General features: G+C 41.6%; 1 protein-coding gene across 2 annotated transcripts in view; it reads right to left on the bottom strand.

Moving 5' to 3' along the window:
• frmd3 (FERM domain containing 3) overlaps positions 1 to 27,884 on the bottom strand; it is a 105,776-nt gene that overhangs the window by 28,780 nt on the left and 49,112 nt on the right. Inside the window, exons 4-10 of one of the 2 annotated variants that reach the window (XM_079552340.1) lie at positions 27,274 to 27,355; positions 21,724 to 21,821; positions 19,701 to 19,824; positions 9,751 to 9,838; positions 6,347 to 6,435; positions 6,054 to 6,117; positions 5,762 to 5,797 (exon numbers count right to left, since the gene is read on the bottom strand). In XM_079552340.1, the coding sequence (XP_079408466.1) occupies positions 5,762 to 5,797; positions 6,054 to 6,117; positions 6,347 to 6,435; positions 9,751 to 9,838; positions 19,701 to 19,824; positions 21,724 to 21,821; positions 27,274 to 27,355 (581 nt within the window). The remainder of the gene's footprint in view (positions 1 to 5,761; positions 5,798 to 6,053; positions 6,118 to 6,346; positions 6,436 to 9,750; positions 9,839 to 19,700; positions 19,825 to 21,723; positions 21,822 to 27,273; positions 27,356 to 27,884) is intronic. The other variant, XM_079552341.1, reaches the window with a different exon arrangement.

The following is a 27,884-nucleotide window of genomic DNA, read 5'->3' as shown; positions in this document are numbered from 1 at the left end:
TGAGTGTTGAGTGTGTCACTTTTTGTGACTTTTTCTATTGCTTTTTCGTCATATTTTTGCCACTTTTTTGTGGCATTTTTGTTGCCTTTTCATCCTTGTTTTTGTCTCTATTTTGGCTTTTTTTTTCAAGAAGCTTTAAGATTTGGGTAAAGCTAAATGTGCTCAGCTCAGGTGGGGGTTAAAGGAACAGGCAGCTATTTTTCCATACTGAGATATGTTCTTACCTGAGCTCAGACGAGTTGATGTGTACCTGTCTCGTCTTTGTGCGTGCCCTCAGTCACACAAATAGACCAAAGATGTTGCTAGCATTTGGCCTCTCCCAGTATATTCCTATAGCTCCAAACAGGGTGAAGCTAGAAAGACCAGACAGGTACATATCAACTCGTCTAAACTCAGGTAAGAACATATCTCAGTATAGAAAAATGGTGGCCTGTTCCTTTAAGGGGTTAAACTGTCAGTGTGGATACAATTATCAGGTAGAAGACGAGTGAGAGGACACACAGATCAATAAGTGAAGAATGAGTTACTGTCACGAGGAAACGCCCACAGCGCGGGGGTCTATAAATAGTGTCTCGCACACGCAGGCCTTGAATGATGAGGGCGACTCTTTACAGTCGGAGCAGTGACAATGTTCATAAAGAGCAGTTTACGGGCTGTGCTGAGGTCAGGCGTTTTGCGCGGCTCCTCTCAGTTTATGAGTTATTATCTACGCATCACCCACTATAAAGTCCATGACACACATGTGCGGCAGTGGACATGTGTGAGAGTGCTCCGACTGCGGGGGGGGGGGTTATAGAGACAATACTATGTGGTCCCACTTTGGATGTCAGGACAAATGTACGAGCTATACATTTCTACAGGGCCGTGCAGAGCTACAGAGGGGCGGGGGCGGGGGCTCAAAAAAGGGGTTGGGCACTACACCCAACCCCTCCTCCCGCGACCCCTGACAAACCAGCCATTCCCGCTCCTCTTAAATTCTAATCACAATCACATTTATTTCAAATCCATTTTATTCATTTATTTTATACAAAAGTAAAAGGAGCTGTATAGGCGCTAAAAATATAGATTTGGGGAAAGCCAACTGCTATTATTTTTTCAGTTTATTAATACTATTTCTTGCCAGTATCTTTTGCTAGTGGAGTGTTTTGCAGGGGGCATCTGCCCCAGGCCACAAGTGTCTTAGCAGCGCCCCTGCAGAAACACAGACTTCTACAACTGTCTCCCTCAGGTCTCTCTCTTCTCTGGGCTGTGGCTGAAAACAGGGGCTTAAGAAAAGAACATAAACTGTTGATAACGTCCAGGCATGAGTTTCACGTTGTTTTAAGAGAACATAGTGAACTAACATGTTCACAGGGCAGGTTCATTTTGGATTTAATTTATTAACCCCTTAACTCTCACCTGAACCGAGCACATTTTCTCCAGTTAGGCTTTACCCCAGTCCAAAAGCTTCTGGAAAAAAGCTGTGAAAATAGCAACAAAACTGAGACCAAAACAATGATGGAAATGTGACAAAAAAGTGAGAAAACATTGACAAAAAAGTGACGAAAAATTTATGAAAAAGTGGCAAAAATGTCACAAATATGTCACAAGAAATTGACCAAAAAATTACAAAAATTGACAAAAAATCGACAAAAAATTATAAAAAAAGACGAAAAAATGACAAAAAATGTGACCAAAAAATGACCAAAAATGTGACAAACAAATTACAAAAATGTGACAAAAAATGACCAAAAAAATGTGACAAAATGTTACAAAAATTAGTTGAATACCCAAGCAAAAAAAATAATGGAAAAAAAATCTGGCGTGAGGAAAAAGATCCTTTTGGTTCAGGTGGGAGTTAAGAGGTTAATATAAGCAAATAAGGTTTATTGGGACAAAACCAATGATAAGGACCCTGGCAAAGCTTTGGATAAACAAACTATAATACAAATAAATAAAAGGTTTGGAGGGAAAAGGGCACTTCAGGAGCATGGAGCAAAAGGGGCAGGTGCTCAAGCCCCCCTGGCCCCCCTCCTCTGCACGGGCCTGCATTTCTACACAGTAAAGAAAGTTTTTAAAAAATGGCACTATATTGGTGTAAAATGACTTCAAAGTGGGATATTGAGCTGTGCTTCTGGCTCAGTACCAACAGTGAACACATGCAGTGCCTTTTCTACGAGTGGAAGAACATTTATATACAGATAAACGGACACTTAACAGACGAGCACATCGATCACACTGTAACATATGGGTGGGATCATGGAGATTAACGTTTTACACACAAGTTACAAAAATGGATTGATGTCGGCAGCAAAATAAACCATAAAAAAATAAATAACATAATGATGCAAAGGTGGGTTGACTGTCGGGAGAGGCACCAGGTTCAGGGGGGAATTACTCCAAGTGTTTTGTGTTTGAAGCAGCGCTACTCACCTGCGATGACTATGTTTTACACAAAAAAACAGAAAAGACAGAAACACAATAATGAACGTGTGTCTTCCACAGCCAGGCCAATGTCACCGACAGAGAGCGAGTGCAGACAATAGACAATAGCCCTGATTATCAGTGGATGAGTATTGACAAAGCAGTAACTGTGATTCGAACAGGAAATGGCAACCCGTGATCAATGAAAAAACAGTTGTGCTCAAAAGTTTACATACCCTGGCAGAATTTTAGATCTGTTTGGGGGCATTTTTCAGTGAATATGAAAGATAACACAAACAGTTTTATTTCACTCATAGTTAGTGGTTTTGTGAAGCCATTTATGGTCAAACATCTGAGTTTACTCTTTTGGAAACTGCCAAAATGACCCTGATCAAAAGTTTACAATCCCCAGTTCTTTGTACCGTGTATTGCCCCTTTAACATCAATGACAGCTTGGATTCTTTTGTGGTAGTTGTGGATGAGCTTCTTTATTTCATTTGGTAAAACTTGTTAGAGGATAACATTAAAGCCGTACTAAGTAACGTGTTTACCTTAATAAATCCTTTCCGTAGTTCCTGTGGGGGTAATACAAGTGTTCATGGGATGATTGGAGGGTCTTTTCTCCCCCTGGTGTCTCTGGCCAGAAAACCATGTTTGCAACTTGACTGCCACCGGTCCGGAGGCACAATACACACTAATGGAATCACGAAGAAGAAGCTAACATGCTAACGGGCAAAGCTAACTGCGGGCTAACGTCACTTTAAACAGTATTTACAGCCAAGTTTGAGTGAAAAAAAATATTTCCATTGTATAATAGGATGTACAATATCCCTCTGTCCCTTCGCCTTTCCTGTCAGCAGAGTATTTACTCTCCAAGACAATTTATAAGTTAAAAAATCGCAACTTGCACCTCTAGAGGCAAGAGTTACTACTGCTTTAAATCGCTATTTATCATACTGGGTCAGGCTGTACAGTGGTACTATCTCTGTCACAGCCTTGACTGTGGTGCTCAGACTCTCAGCCACTGAATGTTTGCTTGCGTATCAGTTTGACGCTCTGAGAGGGTATTTATCCCTTTTCTGTGGAAGCATAGACAGACTTTAATGGTAGGACTAGTCTCGAGTTTATGTCTCCGGGTCCCGCACCAATGGTAAATAAACTGTATAAGACATCCAGACTGCTGCCTATTCTTCATCTATCCTCTCGAAGACCATTGTTAATTCTCTAACAAAACTGACCATTCATTTTTGGCAAAAAGCCTCCAGTTCCGGTGAATTCCTGGGCTGCCTGGCATGAACAGCGTGTTTGAGATCTCCCGGTGGTGACTCTGGGAGTGACTCAATGATATTGGGGTCAGGAGAATGTGATGGCCACTCCAGAACCTTCATTTTATTCTGCTTTAGCCAGTGGGAGGTCGACCTTGTGCTTTGGACCGTTATGTTGGAATGTCTCAGTGTGTCCCATGTGCAGCTTCCAGGCTGATGAATGACACTTTTCCTCCAGTATTCTTTAATAACATGACGCATTCATCCTGAAATCATTTTTGTCCAAGTCTGCTGTAGACACACATCTCTAAAACATGGTGCACCGTTCATCACAGGCCTTGCTGACTCCTCCAAATGTAATGTTTATGGTTATGGCTAGAAAGTCCTGTTTTGGTTTCATCATTCCAAATGACAATTTCAGAAATGTTGAGGCTTGTCTCTGTGCTGTTTGGCATATTGTAAGCAGATACTGTGTGGCGTTTGCGAAGTAATGGTCAGAATGCTTTCCTTTACCTTTAACATGTGTGCATATTATCAGGCCAAGATCACCAGGGTATGTAACCTTTTGATCAGGGCCATTTTGGTAGTTTCTTTTTTCATTATGATTTAAAAAAGAATACACTCAGTTGTTTGACCACAAATGGCTTCACAAAACCACTAACTATGAGTGAAAACATTGAAATATTCTGCCAGGGTATGTAAACCTTTGAGCACAACTGTAAACCAAACTTTGTGCAGCGATAAAGAGTGAAACTAGTGTAAAATGTGGCATGCCAGCTCGTCTCATAAATGTATGCTAAGAAATACATTTATGGACACTCAGAACAGTGATCCTAGGCCTGTCACAATAACATGTGTACTGCTATTTCCTCTGTCACTATAACCCTAAAGTCTGACTATCCTAGTAAGTACAGAATTATGAACTTAAAGGCGCATTATGTAACTTTTTATCCAAAAAAAAAAAAAAAAAAGTTCATATTTGTGCATAATTTACTATTTTATGACTCAATGGCTGTATGGGTTGTCAGCATGGCACCTTCATTTCCATCACAGTGGCCTCTACAATGCTCCAGGATCAATTGTTTTGTAGGGTTTTTAGTGAGAGGATCCGTCAGCAATGAAAACCTACCAAAAAACTCTAAAAACAATTGATCCTGGAGCATCATAGAGGCCACTGTGATGGAAAGTAAAGGTGCCATGCTGACCACTGGGTCACCAAAAGGTCTAATACACATAAATATCAAGTTTGCTTTTTTGCATATTAAAGCAGTACTAAGTAACGTTTTTTCCTTAATAAATCCTTTTCGAAGTCTCTGTGGGGGTAATACAAGCGTTTATGGGATGATAGGAGGGTATTTCATCTCCCCCTTGTGTCTCTGGCCAGAAAACCACAGTTGCAACTTGACTGCCACCGGTCCGGAGCCACCAATACACACTAATAGAATCACAAAGAAGAAGCTAACATGCTAACGGGCAAAGCTAACTGCGGGCTAGCGCTACTTTAAACAGTATTTACAGCCAAGTTTGAGTGAAAAAAAAAGAAATTCCATTGTATAATTGATGTACAATATCCCTCTGTCCCTTTGTCTTTCCTGTCAGCGTAGTGTTTACTCTCCAAGACAATTAATAAGTTAAAAAATCGCAACTTGCTATGACACCTGCAGTTGTGCTTATGGCCTCTAGGGGAAAGAGTTACTTAGTACTGCTTGAAGTCCCATAATGCACCTTTAACAAAATTGTTCAACCAATTTTTTTTTCACATTTCCAAACCATAGAAATATTTACTTACTTATTCCCAACATTTCCAATTGCTAACATCATTATTGCTTCATATATGCTTCACAGCTTTCAAGGAGTGAGAGAGTGAGTAATGTTTGCAATATCAGCCTCCGACAGGCTAATTGTTTGTAGCATCAGAGCTACTGGAGCAAGGGGCAAAAATAGATTTAACGCTAAGATCAGCATAAAAATAGATTCCTCCTTTAACCACATCTTAAATGTAATGTCCATATTGAACCAGAAGTTGATATATCATTATGGTGACAGGCCTAGCGATGCATAGAGCCATGACAAGGTTAGTTCCGGACACCCACCATCCTGTTACAGTGGATCCTGCCTGTGAAGGAGATCTGAAACAGCACACACACACAGACAGTGTGTGATGGCGGACTCACAAAGTACAAGTTAGTTTATGTGACTGATACACATGTAAGATGAAAGGAAAGGACTTCATATTCAGCAAGGCAAGAGGGGAAGTTGTCACAGTAGTGTTCGTTATTAAAAACCATTGTAATGCATGTGTAATGACAGCTAAAGTCCTGAAAACGTCTACCTAGATCATCACTATGAATTCTGACACAGCACAGTTGCAGCTCACCCTCCTACCTCTTTCTGAATCCCAATGACGTAGAAGGTTTTTCCCTCAAACTTGAGCTTGCTGACGTCAGCCCTGGGGAGAACAACAGCAGTTTGACATGTGGCGTTTCTATGTTAAGACCAGAGTATATTTAGTTCACAGCGCTGACGGCAAAGGAGGGAGCGTGAGCGCATCCTCCTCTGGGAATCTTTGTCTTTGGAATCATTCCGTAGCCAATAAAAGCCAACGTCCTTGTCAGTTTTGTGAATACTCCCTTGCTTTAGCACAATTTCGCCGCATGAACATAGTGGGTAAACTGTACCATTTGAGCAGGTGGATCCTCTTGTTGCCCTGGAAGACCACGAAGCCGGTGGCAGTGAAGCCCAGAAAGGCTGTGGAGCCTGTGAAATCCTGCAGGCACAAACATACACAATAAATACCATATTGTTTATAATGACAGAGGGGGCAGCAACAGCAGGCAGGCAATTAATCCCCATGGCAACACTCCTACTCACCAATCACAGTCAATGTGTCAGATGGACGGCAGGTACCTATATTCAGTGAGTCTACAGTATATGAGCGTGGGTGATGCAGCATTTATGAAATAATTCAAAAAGAAAATCAACAAATCTGATCCTTGCTTGTAAGTGACTGTCACTGCAAATGCACAACATTATTTTGTGGCTCAAAGGTTGATTTTTTTTCAAATTCATAATTATGAAAACATGTGACATGATGTAGAAGTAATTTATGCTTAAAGGGTCCAATCAGAAAGCAGCGCATGCAGTGGCTTAAAGGAATAGGCCACCGTTTTTAAATACTCTATGTTGTTACCTTAGCTTAGGCCAGTGGTTCTCAACCTTTTGGAGCCGCGACCCCCATTATAACAGTTAAAGGGGTCCGTGACCCCCCACCCGGGTCACACAGTGAAAAATAGGGAACATTAGCCTACATCAGGGGTAGGCAAGTTTGTGTCATGGAGGGCCGATTTTCTTCAATGCCAAAACACCAAGGGCCGAAACTCACTATTGTAGCCCAAAGTAAAGCACCTTTTTTCTACAAATATAATTTTTGCACATAATATATGACCTAATGGTGTGTTTTGCTGGGAAATGTGAAAATATTGACAGTATTTTCCACATTTTCACGTATTTGGTCTCTGATTTATGAATAAATGCTTCTTCAAAATTCTCTTGGGGGCCAAAAGTTTTATGATGGAGGGCCGAATTTGGCCCTCGGGCCTGACGCTGCCTACCCCTGGCCTACATAATTCTTAAAAAACAAAGGGAAAAAACAAATGGCTAAAATTAAATTAATCAACTACGAACAAATAATGTCACTCTAGTAAAATGCATTACATTATATACTAATGAAAATATTTATATTTTATCTACATGATCTGGCGACCCCCCAAATTTGTCTTGCAACCCCCAGGTTGAGAACCACTGGCTTAGACTACGCCTTGCAACAAAGTAGTGTAGGCGTAGTTAAGCTAAGTTAAGTTATACTGTATAAATCTCTGTAGAGAAATGAGTTCTCTGCATTTGACCCATCCTCAGTGTCGTATGGGGCGACATGTAGGAGCAGTGAGCTGCCAGCATGGGCCGGCGCTCGGGGACCCGTCTCCATGATGTGGAGCCAGGCTAGTGGTCAGAAACACCTGGCTGGAGGATTCACCTATTGCACATGTTTTTATAACCTACCACTAACCGACACGGGGAGAACATGCAAACTCCTCACAGAAAGGCCCCGTCCCCGTTACTTTCCCCTACACCATTTTACACAAGAGATCAGAGAGGTTTTATGATTTAAGTGAAGAGAAACATTGTGATAAAATGATTGTCGCATATTAGCAAATACCAAAAATAACCGACGTACTGTACTATACTGTATTTGATTGCGGAAAATCTCTTTTCTGGAATTAGTGTTATGTAATTTGAATTCATGGTTCAAGCATGTGAACTATGTTGGCTGCTCTTTTCATCTGCTCGTGTTAATCCACTTAGTATGCTTCGATGTGATAATGAAGTGTCCTGGAGAGACCGCGTTTGAAAGAAGGCCAAAGCGCAGGCTGAGGCCCACAGCTTGAAGTGTCCAACCATTTTGAAAGTCTACATGACACACAAACTAAAACAGACTAAAGGCACTGGTCATTTTCAGAAAACATTAATGAATACATTTGCTACTTTGAAAGGCCTTGTATGAGACGATGCGGTGCCTGGTCGGTCGTGACCTCGCTCATGTTTCCTCACACATTAACAGAAATGCAGCTGGAGTCGATCATGTGGACGATTTGTAAACAGCACCACTCTTTAGGAGCTAGGCTAGTTCTGTGTCGACTTACCTGTGTCCCCAAATGAATATGAGGTGAACATGTACGGTTTTTAGATTAGTTAAAGGGGCTAGATGCAAGTTCGCAATTTTATACTCACTACTGCCACCTCAGGTCATTCGTGTAACTGCACCTTCTATATTAAAGGGATATTTCAGGATTTTTGACATAGGGCCTCATTTCCTAGCTATCCAGAGTGTTGCTGACACCGTAGAAATGTGCTAGCCTTGCAATAGCCTAGCGCCACGTAACTCTTCAAATATAAGAACTGCATGAATTACAAACAAAAATATCTCCAGAAATCAGCAACACTCTGGATAACTAGGAAATGAGGCCCTATGTCAAAAATCCTGAAATATCCCTTTAAGCTCGTGCATGGCAGCACTTTGGACCCGAAGTCTGGGCTCATTCTACACCTTAGGACATTGTTGGAACATGTAGAGGGAGGAAAATAATTAATTTTAACATTTTTAAACTCTGTATAGTCCTTTTAAGGCGAGACACGGCAGGTGCACATACATTTTTCAAGCAACGGTAAATGTTGATTGTAGCTAGTTCTCTCCCTCTTAGTTTAAATGTCAAACAAAAAAAACTCGTAACTTATGTTTTGTTTGCCAGCGAGAAATACTGTATGCAGCAAATAAGTACAATATGGCGGCGCTCCTGTATCTTTCACACGTGTAATCATTCACAAATATCAACATGTTTGGTATCCACGTGTAGCATGTAAAGCAAAATCACGCTGCCATTCGAATATGGTCATTTCCTCTCTGGGAGTCAAAGACGGAGAAATAAACAGGCACAGACGTTGCAAAAGTCAGCTTACTAGCTCCAACAGACTCCAAACTTTCCAGACTTGTATTTAACAATATTTTAAGTGAAAAAAATTTTGCTATCAATTCCTGGCCTGATTTATTGAGTTCTGAAGTGCAAAAAACTTCTTACTTTTGGGGATGCTCGATTATAGAAAAAATAATAATCATGATTATTATTTTAGTAATAATTGAAATCACGATTATTCAAACAATTTGTTGCCTTTAAAAATAAATCTTTATTTTACTTTAAAGGGGCTAGATGCAAGTTAGTCATTTTATGCCTACTACTGCCACCTCAGGTCTTATGCGTAACTGCACCTTCTATATTTATCTTGTGCATGACGGCACTTTGGACCCGAAGAAACAACTTTTTTTGTGACAGTGCAGGATTTTAGAGGCAGTTGTGGTGAACAGGTCTGAGCTCATTCTACATATTAGGACATGGCTGGAACATGTAGGGGGAGGAAAATACTTAATTTTAACATTTTTAAACTCCGTATAGTCCCTTTAAGCCACCTGACTGTCCTGACTGCATCCTCGCGCCCACAGGGATGTGTCTCACTCCCTTTGAGGCCGTACCTTGCAGGGATGAGGGTCCACTCCGTATGTTTCCAGGCTGTGGGCTCTCTGCAGCATGTTCAGCTCTGCCAGTGATGCACTTTGGCCCCTGGGGAGGAGCACACTGCAGTGAGTAATAATACACAGAATGAACAAGACGCCAAAGAGAGCGGCGTGTACTGATTATTGTAAATGTCTCACTCGCGCTCTGTACACGCCTCGTCGTCATGTTTAGATCCGCGTTCTCATCAGTTTAAGTGCTGCTGATGCGTGAAATGAACGATGCTGCGCCCGCTCCAGATGCTCGAAGCAGTAAATCCAATCACATACGTTACAACCGTTTGTTTATGTCCTGAGAAAACCAGCTCGACCAGTGAACACAGATGTACATTAACCAAATGCATTTTCTCCAGTTTGGCTTTACCCAAATCTAAAATCTTCTGGGGAAAAAAGCAACTAAAACAAAGATGAAAAAACTACAATGACATTATTGAAACATGACAAATGTGCTTAAAAAATGTGATATTAATCTTATAACCCCCAACTGAACCATGCACATTTTCTCCATATTGGCATTACCCAAATCTAAAAGTGTCTAGAAAAAAAAAAGGAAAAAAAAGGCAAAATTGCGTCAAAAACGAGAAGAGAACACGTGTGAAAATGCAACAATATCGTGTCAAAAAGTGTCAAACAAAGCCACAAAAGCGGAATAAAAATGTGACTAAAATGTCAAACCCCTAGAGGCCATAAGCGCTACTGCGGGTGTCGTAGCATGTTACGTTTTTTTACTCATTAATTGTCCGTGAGAGTAAATACTACGCTGACAGAAAAGACAATGGGACAGAGGGATATTGTACATCCAATGACACAATGGAGATATTTTTTTTCCCTCAAACTTGGCTGTAAATACTGCTAAAGTGGTGCTAGCCCGCAGTTAGCTTTGCCCGTTAGCCTGTTAGCTTCTTCTTCGTGATTCTATTAGTGTGTATTGGCAAAGTTGCAATTATGGTTTTCTGGCCAGAGACACCAGGGGAAGATGAAAGACCCCAATCATCCCATTAACCCTTGTATTACCCCCAGAGGGACTACGGAAAATATTTATCAAGGTAAACACGTTACTTAGTTCTTCTTTAAAGCAGTACTAAGTAACTCATGCCCCAAGAGGCCATAAGCGCTGCAGCAGGTGTCGTAGCATCTTGCGTGTTTTTTTTTCCACATTAATTGTCTGTGAGGGTAAATACTACGCTGACAAAAAAGACAAAAGGAGAGAGGGATATTGTATATTGTGCCACAACTAGGGATGTCACGGTTACCGGTGTAGCGGTAAACCCCGGTAAACATGTTGACAATAATAATTACCGTCTTTTTTTTTTTTTGAAAAAATATTTTACCGCGGTGGATTACCGCGCCCGCGGTTTAGGCAAAATGAGCCTTATGAGCCGCCGTCTCATCTGCTGAAGTTGCCGCGCAGGCGCCTCTGTAGCTACAACCAAAACAAAACTTTCTCGAAGCTGGAATCATGTCCGACACGACAGTGCGCAGGATCTGTCAGCCTCAGAGACCAAGCCTGAAGTCTGGACATATGTTGGGTATTTTAAGAAAGCTAAAGGACATTGATAGAGACAGTTTCCCAGTTTGCGGAACGTGCAGGAAAAGCGTCTCCAAATGCAGCAATACTTCAAACCTCTGACTCACCTGCGTGACCGTCTCCCACAGCTCTATAGCAGTAAGCTAACGTTAGCGCTTTAGCTGAAATGCTGATGTGGGACTTTGGGTTGCGGGAGAATGTAAAGAGTTGCCCCATAGTGCGGCTGCAGCGCCACCATGTCGCGGATACCTCCGTACAGTGGCACAATGCGTTACGGGGCTCCCGGTGGCAGATTGCAATAGATTCACTCTCGCCGCAGTTTTATGAATTTAATAATGATGGCATTTTCCCAAATCTGCAAAGTGAAAGCTCACTGGAAGGACAACAACAATTTTCCTGATATAGACGGTTTATCTTCGTTTCTGACGCTATAAATAGCACATGTACTACCCTCGAAACGATCAACAACACATCGTTATAGTTCCTTTACTTTGATGGGAAAAGGCTTTGTCTGTATTTTTTTTTATGTAACAAGCACTGTTAAACTTTTTTGAAACTATTTCAGTTTGTGTAGGACTATCAATGCTTTCTGAACATATTAACACACATTTTTAAAAAAATACCGCGATAATACCGAAAACCGTGATAATTTTGGTCACAATAACCGTGAGGTAAAATTTTCATACCGTGACAGCCCTAGCCACAACTCAATGACACAATGGAGATTTTTTCCCCTCAAACTTGGCTGTGAATACTGCTTAAGTGGCGCTAGCCCGCAGCTAGCTTTGCCTGTTAGCCTTTTATCTTCTTCTTCATGATTACATTAGTGTGTATTGGGACCTCCGACCCGGAGGCAGCGAAGTTGCAATTGTGGTTGTCTGGCCAGAGACACCAGGGGGAGATGAAAGACCCCCCAATCCTGTATTACCCCCAGAGGGACTACGGAAAGGATTTATTAAGGCAAGGCAAGGCAAGGCAAGTTTATTTGTAGAGCACAATTCATACACAAGGCAATTCAAAGTGCTTCACAGTTGCATAAATATAAGAAAACAAATACAATCAATAAAACATCAACATAGAATTAATCAATTACAGTAAGAGGCAAGAGTGTAGATAAAATACTTTCAGTTATATGCATTTTTAAGTCTTGTTTTGATTCGCTCTGTCTTGAGCACTATTTTTAAGTCTTGTTTTGACTCGCTCTGTCTTGAGCACTATTTCGCTCTGTCTTGAGCACTATTTTTAAGTCTTGTTTTGACTTGCTCTGTCTTGAGCACTATTTCGCTCTGTCTTGAGCACTATTTTTAAGTCTTGTTTTGACTCGCTCTGTCTTGAGCACTATTTCGCTCTGTCTTGAGCACTATTTTTAAGTCGTGTTTGGACTCGCTCTGTCTTGAGCACTATTTCGCTCTGTCTTGAGCTCTATTTTTAATTCTTGTTGTGACTCGCTCTGTCTTGAGCACCATTTTTAAGTCTTGTTTTGACTCGCTCTGTCTTGAGCACTATTTCGCTCTGTCTTGAGCACTATTTCGCTCTGTCTTGAGCACTATTTCGCTCTGTCTTGAGCACTATTTTTCTTGCTCGTTCAAAAGTAAGTTACCTAACCTCTGTTTTTGTCGCTCCTTCTCCTCTGGACATCAATATAAAATTAATCAATTACAGTAAAAGACGAGAGTGCAGATAAAATACTTTCAGTTATATACACGGGCAAACAGAGCTGTTTTCAGCCTGGATTTGAACATTGTCAGAGTTGAGGCCTGTCTCACATCCTCGTGAAGACTGTTCCAGATTTTAGCTGCATGAAACTGAAACGCAGCCTCACCGTGTTTATTATTGACTCTGGGAACCACCAGGAGGCCCCTCCCTGAGGTTCTCAGGGCCCGAGATGGTTCATACGGCTCTAACATGTCAGAGATGTACTTTGGAGCTAAACCATGAAATGACTTGTACACAAGCAGAGCTGTTTTAAAGTCTATTCTCTGAGTGACAGGAAGCCAGTGCAGAGACTGGAGCACTGGACTAATATGGTCGTATTTCCTGGTTCTTGTCAGGACTCGAGCAGCAGCGTTCTGGATGTACTGTAGCTGTCTGATAGCTCGTTTAGAGAGGCCAGTGAGTAGGCCGTTACAGTAGTCTAATCTGCTGGAGACAAATGCATGGATAAGTCTCTCTAAGTCTGGTTTTGACACTATTCCTCTGATCTTAGCAATGTTTTTCAGATGGTAAAAAGCTGCTGATGTTATTGCTTTGATGTGGCTGTTTAAGTTCAGGTCTGAGTCCATGATTACTCCTAGATTTCTAACCTGATTTTTTGGTTTTAGAGAGAGAGACTCAAGGTGACTGACAACACTTTGTCTTTGTGCCTGTGGGCCAAAAACAATGATCTCAGTTTTGTCTGAGTTTAGTTGGAGAAAGTTGTTTTGCATCCACAAACTGATCTGTTGGATGCAGTGACAGAGTGTATCTACAGGCCCATGTTCACCAGCCGTCAGTGACACGTAGATTTGAGTGTCATCTGCATAGTTGTGGTACGACACGTTGTTGCTGTTTATTAGCTGACCCAATGGAAGCATGTACATGTTGAATAAGAGAGGTCCCAAGATTGACCCCTGGGGGACTCCACAGGTCATGGCAATTTTGTCTGAGACACAGTTGCCAATTTCAACAAAGTACGTCCTGTCCTCGAGATAGGACTTAAACCAGTTTAGAGCATTACCAGAGATTCCCACCCAGTTTTCTAACCTGTGAAGTAAGATCCCGTGGTCCACTGTGTCAAAGGCAGCGCTCAGGTCCAGCAGAACTAAAACTGAGACCTTACCTGCGTTGGTGTTCATACGGATATCATTTGTCACCTTGATCAGAGCTGTCTCAGTGCTGTGGTGGGGCCTAAAGCCTGACTGGAAAGTATCAAACACATTGTTAGACAGGAGAAAGTAAGTGAGCTGCTGATATACTACTTTCTCTAGGACTTTTCCTAAGAATGGCAGGTTTGATATGGGCCGGTAGTTGTTCATTACCTTGGCATCAAGGCTGCTCTTCTTTAGAAGAGGCTTGATGACTGCAGTTTTCAAGGCCTTTGGAAATGCTCCAGTCTGGAGTGAGATGTTAACTAACTGAGCAAGTTGTGGTAACAAGCTGGTCAGCACAGACTTCAGAAATTTAGTGGGTAATTCATCAAGGCAGCATGTACATGAACTCAGACCGGAGATAACCTCTTCGATTGTTTTGTCAGTAACAGGTGTGAAATGTGTCAGCTCAAGGTGTTTATCTGGTGGCAGAGTTTCTATTTGTGTTGTGGAGATTATGGCATTTTTAATGCTTTGGACTTTGTCATAGAAAAATATTGCAAACTCATTACACTTAGATGTAGAGATTAGTTCTAGGGGCAGTGAAACTGGAGGGTTAGTTAATCTGTTTACTGTGGAAAACAGAACGCGAGAATTGTTTCTGCAGTTTGAGATGATTTTAGAGAAGTACTTCTCCCTTGCTCCACGCAAAATATGGTTGAACACACAAAGTACTTCTTTGTAAACCTCAAAATGAACCTGGAGCTTTGACTTGCGCCATTTCCGTTCGGCTTTTCGGCACTCACTTTTCTGTGCCCTGACCGAATCTTCACTTCTCCAAGGTGCCTTTTGCCTATTGTTAACCATTTTAACCTTGACAGGAGCAATAGTATCCAAAACATTTAAGACCCTTGATGTGTAGGAGTCCAACAGATTATCAACATTAGAACATGGGGCATTTTCAAATCTGATCATCTCCATAAACTGTGTCCCTGTTGTATCATTTATGTGTCTTCCTTGAATAACTCCAGGCCCGACCACTGGTTTCGGTGTAACACACAGGTCAAAGAAGACACAAAAATGATCAGACAAAGCAACATCAACAACATTCACATTTGATATATTAACACCTTTTGTAATAACTAGATCTAGAGTGTGGCCTTTGTTGTGAGTTGCCTCACTCACGTGCTGAGTTAAACCAAACATTTCAAGGACAGCACCGAGTTCTATTGCATGCCTGTCGTTGGTCACATCCACATGCACATTAAAATCACCTGAAATTACTAAACAATCGAAATCAATGCATATAAATGACAGTAATTGAGTAAAATCTTCAATAAAACAGTTCTGTGGTGGTTTGTAAATAGTCATATAAAGTATGGGAGATTGTTTTATCTCCATTTTGAATGACACATACTCAAACGTTGGAAAAACCCCAAATGACAATTTTTGCAGGAGTAAATTGTCCCTGAATATGGCACAAACACCCCCACCCCTCTGGTTTTGGCGTGTTTCAGACACAAAATTGAAGTGAGATGGACTACACTCAATCAAAACTGCATTACCAGTGTTTTTGTCTAGCCATGTTTCAGTTAAAAACATAAAATCTAGATTATAAGAGGAAATAAAACTATTTATTAAAAAGGACTTGTTTTTTAGCGATCTGACATTGAGTACAGCATGTTTGAGATTTATCTGTGTTTGAGTGGATGGAATCTTTTTGCAGGGGATATGGATTAGATTTCTTTGATTGGACGGTCTGACTGTCCCTCTCTTATCTAATCTATGTTGTTTGACAGTACTAATTGTCTTGTAAGAACACACTCCCTCTATGGACCTCTGGTTGGTTTTGAGTTTGCTATGTATGGTAGCAACGCAGAGGCCCCTAATGTCCTAGACAGCAGCAGTGAAGCTGCTGGAGATAACAGCTGTGGGCGCCGGTGGTGGGGGCCGAGCTGGGGAGACCTTGGTTTGTGGATGCTTCTTTGGGCATGAAAGCCTTGGTCTTGACGTCAAGTTTTCAAGATGGTTGGAAAATCCCATAGGTGACTCTGAGGATGGGAACAATTCAGAAAAGTCTCTGGAGGGTGTAGATGTAGTAGTCGGGCTCAAGGCCTGTGGTGGAGTAGGTGAAAGTGCTCCTTCGGCTGAATCATTTAATAAAGGTGCAGGTGGTGCTGAAGCTGAGCTTTTCCCCGGAGATGCAGGTGGTGATGCTGCTATTGTTGAAACGCTTTCTGGAGATGCGGGTGGTGCTGGTGCAGCTAAATCCTTAACTGCAGCGGAGTCCACCGGTGCAGATGGTGCTGCTGTGGCTGAATCCTTAACTGTGGCTGATTCCATAGGTGCAGATGGTGCTGCTGTGGCTGAATCCTTAACTGTGGCTAAGTCCGTAGGTGCAGGTGGTGCTGCTATGGCTGAAACCTTTACTGCAGCTGAGTCCTTTACGGCAGATGCAGATGACGCAGCTGTGACTGTATCATTTATTGGTGGTGCAGTTGAGCCCTTTGCTGCTGAGCCAGGAGCTCTTCTCATGCTCCTTTCGGCTCCCCCTTGTAGCTCAGGCCTCCACTGATTTTGCAGAGCGTGGAGGAGATTTTCCGTCAGTCGTCTCACTCCACCTCTGCTCAAGTGAGGCCCATTTCCTCTAAACAGGTCATCACGTTGCCAGAACAGATTAAAGTTCTCTATGAAATACAATCCTCTCGACTCACAGACATTGGACAGCCATGTATTCAACTGAAACAGCCGGGAGAATTTGTTTATTCTTCCGTCGATGTTTGGGATGGGTCCACTGATGAACATTTGTATTGCCTCTTTATCCAGACAATCAAGTCTCTCAAAAAGTGTTTTGAACTTTTCTTTCAGGGCTTCAGACTCTTCGTCTCTTATGTCCACAGCACCAACATGTATGATAAGTTTGTCAATCCCAGGGTTATTTGTGATTTCCTTGTTTAGAACATCTATGATGTCAGAAACTGTGGCGCTGGGATAACTGCTTGTAGTAATCCTGTCATTGTTTATATTAGATATGGCTCCGTCTCCAAGCACCAGGATATCTCTGGCCTTGACACTTGCCACACTTTTCCTCTCGAGCTTTGTTTTGACTTCTTTTTCTCTGTCTCTCTCTGATTTTCTCCGTTTGTTATGCTCATCTTCTGAGAGAGGTGAAAATCTGTTTGTTAACTTTATTCCAGGTTTATTTTTGCTAGCACGTTTTCTTTGCTTTGGCCTGGCGCCCAGTTGTCTGTTTAGTTTCGGGAACGTTACGGTATCGTCTAGCTTTAGGTTGCAAGTATCAGTTTTTCCAGTCTTCTTACCGTGTTCCATAGGGAGCGTGTCATTAAGTCCTTTATCCATCTCAAAGGCGAGAATTTTGTCCCGCAGCAAAAGAATTTCTTGTTGATAAATCCGACAGCTTTCACAAGAAGATGTTTGCGTTACTCCCGCAGCCATGTTGATAAGACTGTCGTCGCTGGTCCAGATGAGTTGTAAAAAATAAAAGGCATAAAATGATTAAAAAGTCTTGGCTCACTTAGAAGAAGAGAATAAAATCATATCCGTGTGACATGTGCCAAAAAAGAGTGATTAAAAAAGCGAATAAAGAGGCAAGCAGCATAAGCAAGCAGAGACACGACTGCACCCTCTCAAAGCAGGAAGCATTAAGGGAAACACGTTACTTAGTTGAGTGGCAAAAATGAGATGAAAAAGAATGTGAAAAAAGTGACAGCTACAACACAAGAAAAAAGATTTGTTCAGATAAGTTTTGTCGGACTTAGCTTTCAAATGAGCTGTTACTCTGGCCTATAAGCTGTAAATTCCAGTCGAGAAGCTTTTAGATTTGGGTAAAGAAAATGCACTAGGCACCCACGCGACAAAAAAATTCGATCAGTTTTGTAGGTCTTGGCTTTCAAATGAAGCGTTACTCTTGCCTACAGGCTGTGAGCTTTTAGATTTGGGTAAAGCTGAACTATACAAAATGTGCTTGGTTCAGGTGGGGGATAAGAGGTTAAAGCAGGGGTGTCCAAAGTGCGGCCCGGGGGCCAAATGCGGCCCGCAGACCAATTTTTGGTGACCCTCGGCCTTCTTGCTGAATCGAGATGTAATATATGATAATTCTACACAATTTTAACCTAATAACTAACATTTTATTTTGAGACAGAGCTGCATGAAGGTTTTAAACATAAATAAGTTTAAACCTCTGCTAGTCTAAGGTTTTGCGGCACTAACCATCGATCTATGGCCCTTCACCCCGTGTACGCCTCAGACTCCAGGTTAATAATCCACGTGTTCTGCAGAAACGCGGCGCTATAATCCGGGCACCGCTGGGAATGACTGAGGCCAGTAATTTGTGTTTTGAGTGCCCAGGGAGACGCGGGATTAGCTTTTGATGTTTTATAACCGAGCGCTGGAGCTCACAGCGCCGTTGACGAGCGGCGGCGGCGGCACAGCTCAGAGCGGCACCTCCGGGGGCGCTCAGGATTAACTAGGGAGGTTTCAATAGGGTAAAACAGGGGCTGAATGTGGGACGGGGTCAGTCAGGTTTTGTTGATATTATACAAAATTATCTGACAATCGTGAGCTCATCAAAAGGCCTTCATCGATCCGTCTTTTGAAATGACCTTGTGCTGCCTGGTTTTAGCCGCAGCATTGCCATTTTGAGTATTTGTGATATCAGGGCAGTTTTGATCAGCGATTCTATGCTTTTGGTTTGAGAGCCGATGGAAATTTCTCAGTTAATCCTAATCCTGTCAGAGCAAGAAGTTAGAGGATAATTCCCGAACAGCTCTCTGCAAATGATGTGTGTGTTTTTTTTGTTTTTTTTTTACAAAACAGCAATCTTTGTAAGAGAATCCTGAGTCTGTGTTGATTAGGGCTGGGCATTGTTAATGTTTTTGAAGATCCTGGTACTTTCACGATACATGTTTTTCGATACAATACTTTTTTGGATACCTATACAAAATTATTTGTCATGTACAACCATAAAACAGAACAATCGTTAATGTAATCATTTTCCTTCCATTTCTTTTCTTTTGCTTTTGTATCATTTGTTTGAGGTGAGACAACCAAGAAACTTCCTTCTACTACAACAAGTTTGTCTTATTTTTTTCCTTCATTTAAATTTTTTTCCCCAAAAATTTTCTGCATTTTTCCCCCTAAATTTTTTATTTTTCTCAATTTGTCCCTGTGTTTTTCCCAATTTTCCGCTTAAATTTTAAAACTATTTTTCCTATTTTTCCCCCTTTCTTCCCCCATTTTCCCCCCCACATTTTCCCATTTTTTCCCCACATTTAAAAAAAAAAAAAAGAAAAAAAAAATTGACTTCCTTTTTCCAAAATTTAACCCAATATTTCGAAGTCTTTTTCCCATTTTAACCCCCACTTTTCATTTGGATGACCAACATGAATATAAAGATTGTGAATTTCTTTTTGGTACCTGCTTTCGATACTTTTATTTTTTCAATACCAATAGTACCTTTTGTTTTCGATATCACACTGGTATTGTTAAATGGTCCCCAGCCCTAGACTTGATTGAGTTTCATGCCCATTAATATTTGCATTAAACTCTTAGCAGCTAAGAAGCACCACATCCTTTACCTGAGTTCAGTCTTGTGGATGTCCATGATCTTCCTCTCCAGTTTGAGCGACTGTTTGGGGAAGAGTTTGAAGTCTCGGATGTAATCTGAAGGATGCTCCTCCGGGTCGTAGTCCCCGAGCTCGGCTAGAACAGGACACAGATAAAAAAAAGGACATTTATTTCTATTGGTTCGACTTGGTGAAAGTGAACGGATATTGTACTTGTGATTTGAGGGCATGAGCTATAATCCTGTGAGATGTTGGAATCCATACATTATGTGAAGCGAGTTTCAATAATCCATTTCAAAAGGGAACATTATGCACTGAATGTTGGCAAGATATGTTTCAAAGTCCTGGTGTTCAGCCAATGAACAGCAGCAAGAAAAACATGATCGCCTTGTTTGGAAAAAAAACTTCTTTTCGAAAGCGGTGAAATATATTAACCTCTAGGGCTGAAACATATATCGTTATTGCATCGACATCAAGATATGAACATTCAAGATATCAAAATTAAAAAAGCAAGATATGAACAATAAGGATTTTCTTCAATAAAACTGCACTGTTTTGTATTAAGATTTTATTGAAGTTTTTACCTAACCCATAGTTATATTGTATCGATATGGGGATATCTGGCATGAATATCAAGATATAAACTTTTGTCCATATCGTTCAGCTCTAGTAACCTCTTACCACCACCCAGTTCTACCCAAATCTAAAAGCTTCTTGACCAGAGACCTTACAGCCTATAACTCAGTGTAGCGCCTCATTTGAAAGCTAAGGCCTAAACTGATGTTCAAATGTAAAGAAAACAGGACAAAAACGCACTGGCCTATAGACTGTGAGCTCTCAGGCTACGAAGCTTTAAGATTTGGGTAAAGTTGAACCGGAGAAAATGTGCCCGGTTAAAGGGATATTTCAGGATTTTAGACATAGGGCCTCATTTAGTTTTCCAGAGTGTTGCTGATTTCTGGAGATATTTATTTTGAAATTCATGCAGTTCTTATGTTTGAAGAGTTTCGTGGCGCTAGGCTAGTGCAAGGCTAGTGCATTTCTATGGTATCAGCTAGCCTGCATTAAAAACAGTCTGACCCGCTCCACAGAGCACCTGAGGCAAATCACCTATAACACCAGACTAACAATATAAATGTCTGTGTCGATAGAGTAATTTTAACCATTTTGCATTTAAAAGAACTTATATTTGAGCAGCATCAGCTTCGTGGTTGTATAAGCTACGCAGCGGCGGAGTGATCTGCTAGAAAATAGTCCCTCAAAATGCGATCATTCATGTGATACAAGGTCAGTTTTATTCCAAAAATTATTCTATCAACACAGACATTTATATGGTTAGTCTGGTGTTATAAGTGATTTGCCTCAGGTGCACTGTGGAGCGGGTCAGACGGTTTTTAATGCAGGCTAGCTGATACCATAGAAATGTGCTAGCCTTGCACTAGCCTAGCGCCACGAAACTCTTATATATAATATAAGAACTGCATGAATTACAAAAAAAAATATCTCCAGGTACCAGCAACACACTCACAACTAGCAAATGAGGCCCTATGTCAAAAATCCTGAACTATCCCTTTAAGGCCACATTTTCTCCAGTTTGGCATTACGCAAATCTAAAAGCTTTAGATGTCTTAGCTTTCAAATGAGGCTTTTATGTAACACTACCAAACATTATGCTTGCGTTTGGCCTCTCATGTTGTACCCAAACTTTCCTGGAGGTTAATTACGTCCTAATCTCTCTCCGTATAATGAACAGTGTGACAAAGTGGGACCTGCCCTCGTTAGTCTGAGCAGCCAATGAGACGCGGCGGTTCGAGATCATTCAGCCAGTCCCCGCGCTCCTCTCGTGGGGGAATCCAGAAGCTAATCCGTATCAAAGTGAGGGGCTCCACTGTAAACTGTCTCTGATAATTAGCCACCAGAAGAATCCATTTGTTTCCCCTTTTCCCAGAGCTCCTGCTTGACTTTCCGCTGTCGGATTACAAGAGGAGGCTGAGGAGCAGGATGAAGCCTGTGTAAAACATCCATCTCAGCTTACCCTGCACTATACAGGCTCCCAGGTAGGCAGCGTCCACAAAGGGGCACAGGAGACGGCCGTGGTAGATGTCTCTCTTCAGCTGGAGGTACAACAGATACCTGCACACGCAAACACACAAACACACAAACACAAAGGAATTTAGAGCAGTTTTATCCATAATCTTTGTACAAAATAGATGTAAATTTTAATCTGCTATGTTTTGTGGCCCCTGTGTGACCCGAGCCTGTGGGACTGCGGATGGAAATTAGATGAATTTTGGCTACAATCCGGCCAACAATGTGCTGCAAACAGTATTAACAGTCCATAGGCTGAATTTCGGCTTCAGCCTGTGGACTATAAGTTGCTGAGTGGCTTCAAGGGTGTTTAGCAATATGTACAAAGGACCAGCCTTGTTCCTGTGATGTTGTATCTACAGGATGACCTTGGATCTTGTGTTTTTAGTTCCATCCGCTCAGCCTCATTTTATTCTTATGAAGTAACAAAAATGTACTTGAATGACTTTGTGACTTTGTTTGATATGGCCTTTTTAAAGTCACTCTAAGATTATTTAGAGCATTTAAAATGGCTTGTTCGGTTTATAAGATTCTGTATGGACTCTCTCCACCATCTTCGAATGATTTCATTAAGTTCATATCCAGTGACCAGAGCCGCCACCAGAAACATCTGTGTGGTCCCTCATAGACACACAGGTTTAGTCACAGGTGCATCAGTGAAAGGGACCAAGGTTTGGATCAGCCTCCCAGCAGACATCAGGGACTGTACCACATTCAGAGTATTTAAAACTAAACTTAAAGGTTGGCTGAAGGGGAATCAGACATGTGACCACTGACCATCATCCTTATGTTTTAAGTCTCAAGTTTAATTGTGTGATGATCTTTTGTCTTTAATGTTGTTTACTGGTCTTTGTTTTTTCTTGACCTGCCAGAGACGACAGATGGAAAGTAGCCATTGGCGAATTCTGGCATATTTACGTTTATATGTTTATTATGCATAGTTCCTTTAAAGGGGCTAGATGCAAGTTGTCATTTTTATACTCACTACTGCCACCTCTGGTCATACGCATAACTGCACCTTCTATATTAAGCTCCTGCATGACGGCACTTCGGACCCGAAGCAACAAGTTTTTCAGTGACAGTGCAGGATTTTAGAGGCAGTTGTGGTGAATATGTCTGGGCTCATATTACACATTAGGACATGGCTGGAACATGTAGAGGGAGGAAAATACTTAGTTTTAACATTTTTAAATTCCGTATAGTCCCTTTAAATAAATAAACTGAGAACAAAAAGCGAAAAAAAAAAATATGTTTTACATTAAAGATCAGCTGCATTATTCATACTCTTCACATTCAGTGGTTGTGAGTTACTGTTTTAACCACTGCCCTGGGACAGACTGACAGAAGCATGACTGAAAATCTGAAAACTTACTTACTTACACATCCCACATACATACATCGAACCGCCAACCTTAAAGGTCCTGTTTCACGCAAAATCAACTTCTTGGATCTTTTAACCATGCTGTAATGCTATTTCCTGATCAAAAACACCGAGTGTTTTTTGGCTTCATTTGTGCATGTCTGAGTAATCCTCATGAATCCTGCTCCGAGCAGCTGCTCCGCCCTCTCCTGATAAAGGACTGGCTTTGTAGCCTGGTGAGACCAGAATGATATCCCTCTGTATTGTTTTATACAGCGGGATAAGAGTCTGGGTAAATGACCAAAAATACATCGAATATTGTGCGAATATTAAAGGGACATTATGCAACTTTTTATGTGGGAAAAAAAAGCTATATTTGCACATATTTGATATTTCATTGACCCAGCGGCCTTTATTGTGTCTTTATTTTCTCTCACAGTGGCCGCTATGATGCTCCAGAATCAATTGTTGTAAGAGTTTCTGGTAGGTTGTCACTGCTGACGGACCCCTGCACCAGAAAACCAACAAAAAATTGATTCTGGAGAGTTGTAGAGGCCAATGTGATGGAGGCACCATGAAAACCACTCATACAAACACAAAACACAAAAAGGTAAATTACGCAGAAATATAAAGTTTTGTTTTCCGCGTAAAAAGTTGCATAATGCACCATTAAAGGGACTAGAAGCAAGTTAGCCATTTTATACTCACTACTGCCACCTCAGGTCATACGTGTAACTGCACCTTCTATATTAAGCTCGTGCATGACGGCACTTCGGACCCGAATTAACACCTTTTTGAGTGACAGTGCAGGATTTTAGAGGCAGTTGTGGTGAACAGGTCTGAGCTCATTCTACACATTAGGACATGGTTGAAACATGTAGGGGGAGAAAAATACATAATTCTAACATTTTTAAACTCTGTATAGTCCCTTTAAGGCAAAACTGCTAATAACTCTGCATCAACGGCAGACGCCTGCCCTTCGCTGATTGGTTGACTCCACTTCCTGTTTGCTTGTATATGTACAGCTGTGCAAATGCAGTTGACGCTACGGTCAAATTGAGTCTGATAACGTGTGTTAGCCATTTATGAAGCTGTGCTGCATTATGTCAGCTCCTTATTTATTGATCTTTATTTAACCAGGATAATTCCACTGAGATTAAAGAGACTATACGGAGTTTAAAAATGTTAAAATTATGTATTTTCCTCCCCCTACATGTTCCAGGCATGTCCTAAGGTGTAGAATGAGCCAAGACCTGTTCACCACAACTGCCTCTAAAATCCTGCACTGTCACTCAGAAAGTTTTACTTCGGGTCTGAAGTGCCGTCATGCAGGAGCTTCATATAGAAGATGCAGTTACACGTATGTCCTGAGGTGGCAGTAGTGAGTATAAAACGGCGAACTTGTATCTAGCCTCTTTAAGACTCGCTTTTTCAGTGGAGTCCAGTTTTCTTATAAGTTCACTTCATTGTGAAGTAACTGCACTTATTGCTGCTATAATTATATTTCTACTACTGCTAATAATAATATTTCAGTTTGAAGCAAATGTTTTCAGTTGTGTAATTAAATTATCTCAGAAGTGATAAGGGCCAGCTGTACGGCGACGTCATGAAATGGGCGACGTCATGAAATGGGCGGCATCAACTGGGGAAGAGGGAGAGTGAATCCAAGCGTCTTGTCTTCTGGGTTGGAAAAATACCCCCAGAATATACTTATATTTCTTAAAAAAATACTCCATAGTGGTACAGGCACAATATAATCATATAAATGCCTGTAGTTTACTTTGGAATGGCTAAAATAGAAGGATATAGGCCCTTTAAGACGGCTTGCTATACCACCTGAGTCAGCATATTGACCAAAACTAGTAACCAAGGAAGTACTGTGGAGATTTTGCAGCGCACACCAGCCTCCAGACATGACCCTAATATACATGTTTTTAGTGGCAAGTGAAACGTGAGCCAAATAGGAGCTTGTACGGTCCGGAAACAAACTCGGGACTGCTGCACCACAACAAAAACATGATCCGCTTTAATTGACACAAAGAATATCTCTACATAGCAGAGTTCACGCCGTCCTGTTGCCATGGCGATAGGAGAGCCCTGACACCATGTGCCACGCCGCCGCAGCGATGAAGCTGTAGCCGCTATCGTCGTCGCCACACAAAATGCTGACATGCGTTGCCGTGGAGATGGGGTGATGGCCGGGGAGAAACTGGGTACACCTGTTGCCATGGTTACAGATGAGTTTCCATAGATCGCCCCCTGACTCACAGAGCTGGTTTTCGGCGCGAGGAAAAAACAGGAGGAAGCAGGTTTTATGTTTAAGGCGGCTCCGGAGCGAGACCGCCTTCAAATGTCCTGAAAAACGGCGTTAAATTTATCTGACCTTTAAAGGCTGTTTGTCTTTCTGTGAGCCGTCTGGGAGTTCTCATGTGCTCACCCTGTTGGTGAGCCAGAGAAAAGTCAAACTGACCTCTGTGCGATGGCTAGGTGTGCCCCAAATTAACAAGTCATATGACCGGGCCTCACTCATGAACATCTTCTTCAGAAACTTCTTAAAATCAGCACTTACGAAGGCAGTGTCAAGAAACTGTGCCAGATTCACATGTGTTAGACTTGTTAGTTAGTTAGCTAGACACCACCTATCACTCACCAGGACGAAAAGGAGGATATGGATGTCACCAAACAAAACAAATAACCAGCAAATCCCCAAAAGAAAAAAAACCCTCAAAGCTCAAGGACTTTCCTACATCTTTGGGGATTACAAAAATGTTTAAACTGTGGTGCTCAGGCGCCCACTCTCAGCCACTGACTGTTTGCTTGCGTATCAGTGTGACGCTCTGAGAGGGTATTTTTCCCTTTTCTGTGGAAGCCTAGACAGACTGGAATGGTAGGACTAGGGTAATGTCTTGAGTTCATGTCTCCGGGTCCCGTACAGATGGTAAATAAGCTTCTCCTGTATAAGACATCCAGACTGCTGCCTATAGACGGCATCACCGGAAATCGCCCATGTATGGTCATGTTTGAAAACAGTTAAGGGGGAAAACTATTTTGAGAAAAATCTAAACTTTCTCTAATTTTTCAAAAACTACTTTAACAAATGCTGAAATATGAATATAGTTTTCTACTAAATAAAGATAAAAAGACATGGGCAGGAGCAAAGAGGCTCAACAGCCCATAAATACAGAATAAAACGGAGAATGCTGACATGATGCTACATGTCAGTGTCGTGCTAATGCTAACGGCAGGGCTAGCACTTGCTATGACTGCCGTTTTTTCACTTCTACTGAACAACCTGCTGTGAATAAACATCCATATGGACCCGATTTAGACTTGACTTTATTTGTTTGTGAAAAATAAGTTTATATTTCGCCAGAAAATGGCTATATGGCCAGACTAACCATATAAATGTCTGTGTCGATAGAATAGTTTTTGGAATATAACCGACGTTGAGTGAATGAATGATCGCATTTTGAGGGACTATTTTCTACCAGATCACTCCGCCGTTGCGTAGCTTAAACCAGTGGTTCTCAACCTTTTGGAGCCGCGACCCCCATTACAACAGTTAAAGGGGTTCGTGACCCCCCACCTGGGTCACACCATGAGAAATCAGAACATTAGGCTAATTCTTAAAAAACAAAGAAAAAATGATCTGGCGACCCCCCAAATTTGTCAACCGACCCCCAGGTTGAGAACCACTGGCTTATACAACCACGAAGCTGATGCTGCTCAAACATATTTTAAATGCAAAATGGTTAAAATTACTGCATCGACACAAACATTTATATGGTTAGTCTGGTGTTATAAGTGATTTGCCTCAGGTGCTCTGTGGAGCGGTTCAGACTGTTTTTAATGCAGGCTAGCTGATACCATAGACATGCACTAGCCTTGCACTAGCCTAGCGCCATGTAACTCTTCAAACATAAGAACTGCATGAATTACAACAAAAAAAAAAAATGAGCAACACTCTGGATAACTAGGAAATGAGGCCCTATGTCAAAAATCCTGAAATATCCCTTTAATATAGAACCTGCCGTTACGCGTAAGACCTGAGGTGGCAGTAGTGAGCAGAAAATGATTAACTTGCATCTCGCCCCTTTAAAAGGAACTTGTGTGATGGTATTTTCCCGTAGGCAGTACCTCGTGAGCTCCTCCTTGATTTTCATCGGCTCGTGTGGGTAAAACTTGACCCGGAAGCACATGGTGTAAGGCTGCTGGGCGGCTGCAGAGACAGGAAACAACAAGTGTGTGAATAACAAAGACAAACACAGACATTTCACACATAAAAAGACATTCATAATATTGGTGATGATCCTGTGAAGATCCTTGCACTGAATTAAGTTTCTGCAATACTCATCAGAAATATTGCTGAACTTATCTTTCCCTCAAGTGAATTAATTCCACTGCTAGAAATAAATCCGGTATAGGACCTTAAACCAGTTCACTTCGTCACGGTTTGAAGACAGTAAAATTCGGGTGCAGCCCCTTTAAGGTTCAGTCAAATAAATAATAAGTCACAATGCCTTTCATCTTTGCCACTTTGCCCACAGTCACTTTATAGTGTCTCAAAGTGGGGCGCTGCTTTTGCTTTGAACCAAATCCTAAAGCTCCTCTCAGGCCGACCGCTCGCTCTGCAGGAGGAAACGATGGAGCTGGAATGTGATAAACCACACCATTGTGTTACTGCGCTCACGGGGCCACTTAGACGGAAGGTTTTCAGCAAACTCTTAGCATGACCGGAGTTATTTATT

Source organism: Gobius niger (genome assembly GCF_951799975.1).
Source record: "Gobius niger genome assembly, chromosome: 1".
Lineage (NCBI taxonomy): Eukaryota > Metazoa > Chordata > Actinopteri > Gobiiformes > Gobiidae > Gobius > Gobius niger.
The sequence above is the reverse complement of the archived record's forward strand: the minus strand, read 5'-3'. Positions and strand labels throughout refer to the sequence as shown.